Raw genomic sequence first — 6372 nt, 5'->3', positions numbered from 1 at the left:
TTTTTTTTTTTTTCTTTCCCTCTCTCTCTCTTTCTCCTCTCTCCCCGTCTCAACAAACGTTACTGTACATCGCTTATCGATCGCTCACTTGATAATCAAGATAAAACTGTTAATTTCAACAACTAACAAACTCGAAGGGTTATGTCATTGCGCATAAACCGTGTTCTTGTTATGTGCGCAGGGAAACGACGCCGGAAGCGGAGGAACTATGCGGATGCAGAGAATGCGCAAAGATCGAAACAGAAACCCTTTGTCGAACCTGATTCCTGGGAATAAGTTTGCCCGAAAGGGAGCAATCGAATTGTAACATATCGTCCTCTGGAGTGACGGTAAACAAGTTGAAGATATATTGAAATATAGACGATATTTTATTGTATCATTTTTTTTTTTCTTCTTCTTTCTTTTGTAATATCAAACAAATTGAATCAAAGAAAAATTCCAGGTGATCATTTCTTTCTTTCTTTTTTTTTTTATTTATTTATTTATTTATTTATTTATCTATTTTTTTAACGCACTTAGAAAACGCCAAAAAAACGCTTTCGAGACGGGATAGATAATTTTCACGTTAGCTATTATTTTCGTTGCTTTTCGAAGGATGAAAAATTGAATCGCTTTGAGAAGATTAGAGAAATAATTGTTGTTGTGAATCAGCGATGATGTTGATGATGTTGATTTCTCGTTATTTCTCGGAGATCGATTGTATCCTCTGATTAACATTTTTATATATTTCGTGCACGTGGAAAATCAAAGATTTTTCACGGAGCGGTCGAGCGCAATTTATAGAAGTACAAATGTATCGATCTGTGAATAATAATTATATATACGCGTGGTCGCGTATATATCGTTGAATAGGCATTAAATTTTTTAACATCGGAACACCGCTTTATATTGTTAACTAATATTCTCGAATATTAACGACACGAGTTGACGAAATATTTTTCTTATACAAAACAGTAGGCAACGTACAGTTGAGTCTATTGATTCAGATATAACGATTGAAATGGATTCGTACGAATAAAACACTTGATGCAAGTTGATCTAAAATTCTATCTTGTATTATTCATGCTTGATCTCCCATCTCTTCATTTCCTGTCGTTTCAAGATTAAAAAAAAATCAATTATAATAATAAGACAGAAATATATTTTCTAAAGAATCTAATTAAGACTCTAATTAAGTTAAACGTTTTTCGCAAATCGTACATATATATCATGCACTGTCGAGAAATACAAGTAATTAATAATGCAAATTATTTCCTTCTCGCAAGATATCGTTAATTTATTAAGATATTATCGTTTTTATGTTTTTTTTTTTTTTTATAACTTTTATAGAATTAACGATGGATTAAAAAAAAAGTCTACGCGAGTGATTTACGAATTTTTCACGTGTACGCTATTCATTAACATTCATTTACGTCTCTATCACTCGTAAATTAATAAAATTATTAAAAATTATATTTTTTCCGAGATTTAAATATTTGATTTTATATATGGCGATTTAGGTGGACGTTTCGTTCAAGTTTCTTGAAACAGTGAAAAATAGCATTTAATATTATTATCGTGTATATGTACGAGAAATTTAAATAAATGTTTGAATTCCATGCAAATCGTTTGAATAAAATCAAATAATTAAATCTTGAAGAGAATTTTTAATCTTTTTATTAGTTTATTAAAATTCTTGAGTGATGGAGACATGTAAACGTATTAATGAACCATGGATAACGTGAGAAATTCGTTAATTTATCGCTAATTACATAAAAATTAAAAAAAAAAAAGTATTAAGAGGAATATACATATAATAAATCGAATCGAATTGTGGATGTAATTTATTTACATTTACACATGTACATTTTTGTATATTTAAATTAAATAAATGCAGTACATCTCTGCAGTTTATTTATTATTAATACACACACACATTACGAATAATATTAAAAATCCTATAAAACGTAATAAACGCGCTTATTTTCTTCCGTCTTAATTTAACGATAATATTATAAGATAAATTCACGAATTTATATATTCTAATCGACCGCGAGCACATTGTTGATGTTTTCAAATACGAGCGCGACCTCGTGCGTCGTATCGATGAACGTTGTCAAATTCTATTTAGTCGAACATGGTTCCGCGTGTGAATCGGTACGCGAATATTTCTCTCCGCGAAAATTTATAAATTTCGTATCGTGGAATGGTTTTCGTTCGATATTAACGGATATATAAACGTATGTGTCGAATATCGTTGTGCATTTCGTGTTTAAGTGATAATTTACCAGTGAACGATGTGATATCATTGATTACGATGAATTCGATACATATTTGAAAAGCGTATTTACGTAATTACTTCAACAATTCGGTATCTTTTGCGTCGATTCGATTGTTGTCGCGAAAAAATTATTCCATTTTGATTCTTTTCGGGTATGAGATATATCTTAAATTCGAAATTGAGTTCGTATTGTATGAGAAAAATCGTTATTCAAGATGCGAAGAAGAATCTTGAACTTTCGGAATTCCGAGGATCAAGCTAGCGAAAATATCGATACGACGCCATTGCGCAGAAGCACCATAGCATTCCCGCGGTTACGTTTATACAAGGACTTCAAATCGGTGAGTCATATTTTTCACATTTTTTTTGTTTTTGTTTGGATTGACCATGCGACGATGTTCTAATTCCATTTCATATGTATTCGAAGAATGTAATAAACATACGAACAATCTCGTAATATTTGAGGCAGATAATATTTTAATATCTATTGCGAGTGTAAAATTTCCGTTGAATTTACGAAATGAATTTTCATCGTATAGTTCGTAATATTTCTCGTAATGTTGATAAGCGTTGGACATTTTTGGGATTTCGAAGGGCATTGCATTTCTCAAAGCAAGGCACATGCCGCATAGAAACCCCAACCCTGCCGCAACGAACTCCAACGTGATTTTTATACCTGAAATTAAATTAAATTCTATGCTTTTTCTTAAATATTTCACAATTTTTAAATTATCATCTTTCGTATATTCGCGTATATTACAATCGATTGAATTCCTTCGATCTTTTCTACTTCGAAAAGCGATACGTACTTCTTGAAAGAATAGTTTCGAATTTTTATACAATTTTTACATTATTACATTAATGCATAATCGTTTATACGTTATTATATTAGTACTTTATAATTTTACGTTTGGAATCAACCATCGATGGACATTCTTGCGACATCTGTCGATTTTAATCGTAATTATTTGCATTAATTTATCTATGAACCGATAGATAGCAGCATAGTTACCGAAAATTCAAACTTAATTATACATTTATTTCGGTTATTATTTAAATTAATTTACACGTCTTTTAACATCGTATTACATTTTAAACATTTATAATAAATATATATAAAATATCAAATACGGATATCCCAATTTAAAATTAATTTCAATACAAATTATTCAAAATTAATATTTTTTTTTTGTCAACTATTCCAATTAAATTCGATCAATACTTGTATAAAATGGGATAACGAAAATATTAATTAAATGAGAACGTTTTAAACAATTCGCGTTTTTTTGGGCTTCTGATGCCCAAAGAAGAAACCTTTCAACTTTCAATAGGGAAGCTCTAAACTCGTCGTCAAGATCACCATCTAATTCGAGGTATACCCAATACACGTGGAGCGAAGCTCAAAAGAATATGTTGCGCTATATTAGCAACAATATATTGCGCCCCAGTGTAATGATTTCTTCGAGTTCTACGGACCATGAGAGATTTACCATGCCTGGCAGCACGGCATCGTACAATGATACGATTTCGTTCCCCTCTATGTAACACCGTTTTTTATCCGGGCGAGAGCGTTTCTTTTCGATCAGAGTTAGAAATTGCACGCGTGGCGTGCGGGACAATTTCGCCTCGTCACTTTCTGCCCTGTCGATCAGTCTGACAAATAATCAATCGCTCGTTAAACCTGCATGACGACCGCAGGAGAAACGTTGAAATCTATAAGCGGTAAACGAACGACAAGTTCTGCAATTATGTGTATCGTTAAGATCAGTTATGTCGGTCGAACGTCAGGATATTTTTATTATATAGGGTGACCTATTTTATCATAGGAATATTATTTATTCTCGAATGACTTGTTGCATCGATGTGTTATAAGATTATACGGTTCCGTTTAAACGTACATTTTTCTTTTTTTTCTTTTTTTTTTAGAAAAGTTATTTGCATCAAATTATTTCCAAGTATTTAATAGATTTCTCGAACAGCGAGTAATTCGAGATACAATTAGATTTATAGATCTTTATCTCGTTGGAACTTTCGTAATACGTAATTGTAATTTTGATTATTTCTCTTTCGTATTTTTTTTTATCTTCTATAAGCTCAATTATTTTTATTGACGTTCGATATCTCCGATCTAAAAAATGAAATTCTTTCCGAATTTTCTCGGAATAATATTATGAAATTTAATATCCCGTATATAATCCCTGGCTGAAAAAACGTAAGCGGCAATTCAATTCGCAACCAATCGCATGCTTGCCCCTTTACTCATATCTTTCCACGTTTTCTATCGCGCGCAATCGTTTTCCGTGTCCTCGTTCGTATTTTTGCTTCGTAGAGAAACGAAGGGAGGAGGAGTGATTCTTTCTAAGAGTGACGGTGACAGCATAGATATACGCTTCCGTTAGACAATGGCGTTTCGTCGAATAGAATAATGCAGACGGTAGTACGATATCGGAATACCTTCTCGCATTGTCAACCTGTAGAATTAACCTCTTATCTCGAAAATGTATAATAGCGGTTAAAAGCGTCGTGGCGCCCAATAAATTTTCATCGACATCTCGTGAATTTTATCGGATTTCGAAATTTATGACGTTACATTGTCGATACGTTAGAGAAATGACAGATCTAAGAATAATTTTCGATAAAAAATTATAATTGAGACGGTAACTTGGATCCTCTATCGTAATTTTTTTCTGTAAAATTTATTTACAGAATAATAATTAAGATCGAATTTATTTCTTCTTATATCGCTCCAATAAATTTTTATCAATATCTCGTGAATTTTTTCGGATTTCGAAATTTATGATATTAGAGAAATTACAGATCTAAAAAGATTAATTTCTGTAGAAAATTATAATTGAGACGGTAACTTGGATCTAATTTTCTTCTGTAAAATTTATTTATTAAATCGTAATTAGGCTCCAATTTAAAAACATTCTAATAAATTTACAATCGATCTTTCTTCTTACAATTATTTTCGTATTTTTTAAATATCCATCGTGTTAAACTGCACTTCAAATTAAATAAACTTTCAAATTTTCTTATACGAGTTCTTGCTGTTAACCAGCTATTTTAAATAAAATTTTATTTGCAAATATTGTATCTCCTCTACCGTTGAAAAAGTAACTAGTTAAAAATTTCGAACAGAAATTACTTCAATCACTCATTAAAATAATAGAATAATATATAAAATAATTAGAATAATATTTATTCCTAGTTATTATAGTTGATCTTCTCCTCATACAACCTCGACTTTGTTGTTTGTCGCTACAATTGTATTATTATTACATTTTGTATTATTATTACATTTAAATTATCCAAATAACTTTGTTAACTTCAACTATTAAATTGATTACACTTATTATTATTATTATCACATTTTAAACGATAAATCATCCAAGTATCTTTATTAACTTCAACTATTAAATTTTGCCCATCTATGTCGTGTTTAGTAGAGAGCAGAAGAAGAAGAATCCTCTATCCTCGCATACGGATGAAGTTCTTGCGTCCCCTCTTTTTAAAATTCACATCCCGCCAATTGCGCTACGTTATTACAGAGTCCGCAGATGATACTGTATTAACAGTTGAGAATTTCTCGCAGTTTTACGAGGCGGGTACCTTTATGGAATTACGAGCAGATTTCCTCGGGCTATTAGGGTTCTAACTGTAATAGGCACGTTACACCGAACCTCTTTTTTCAGAGGACGTCGCAATAACAACAGTCGATTAGCATTGCCTCGCATTACTTACGGTCCTGAGTGAGTAAGAAAAAATCTTGCTGTGTAAAAATTCAGCCAACGAGTGTTTAAGGGTTCTTAAAATAGTCGACGCAACGTAATTGCGTTTTGAAAATTTGTGAATATGTGCAAGGCAGAGCGAAAAAGTATTCTGAGAGACGGTTATACCAAGTAAAATTCTTTCGTCGGAAAGAATGACGATAATTTTTGAATAATATAAATCCGTTACGAAAATTTTTGTCACTTCTGACTTTTATATTAACATTGACGCATCATTAATAATTTTCACGATTTTTATTCGAATTTTTACTTAAAATTGGAAAAAATTTGAAAGTATTTAAAAAAAACTAACTTTTCAAACTTTTAAGATCGAAAACGAAA

General features: G+C 31.3%; 2 protein-coding genes across 3 annotated transcripts in view; both read left to right on the top strand.

Moving 5' to 3' along the window:
• Positions 1–381, top strand: part of LOC102676562 (poly(A)-specific ribonuclease PARN-like) — a 16986-nt gene extending 16605 nt beyond the window's left edge. Inside the window, exon 12 of one of the 2 annotated variants that reach the window (XM_006617535.2) lies at positions 182–381. In XM_006617535.2, the coding sequence (XP_006617598.1) occupies positions 182–276 (95 nt within the window). In that variant the 3' untranslated portion in view covers positions 277–381. The remainder of the gene's footprint in view (positions 1–181) is intronic. The other variant, XM_006617536.2, reaches the window with a different exon arrangement.
• Positions 382–2096: 1715 nt separating this feature from the next.
• Positions 2097–6372, top strand: part of LOC102677114 — a 217247-nt gene continuing 212971 nt past the window's right edge. The window contains exon 1 of the mRNA XM_006617538.2: positions 2097–2601. Coding sequence (XP_006617601.1) covers positions 2476–2601 — 126 coding nt within the window. The 5' untranslated portion in view covers positions 2097–2475. The remainder of the gene's footprint in view (positions 2602–6372) is intronic.

This window comes from Apis dorsata, unplaced genomic scaffold (assembly GCF_000469605.1).
Source record: "Apis dorsata unplaced genomic scaffold, Apis dorsata 1.3 scaffold_312, whole genome shotgun sequence".
NCBI classification, from domain to species: Eukaryota; Metazoa; Arthropoda; class Insecta; order Hymenoptera; family Apidae; genus Apis; species Apis dorsata.
Note: the sequence above shows the minus strand (reverse complement) of the source record. Positions and strands in the feature narration are given on the sequence as shown.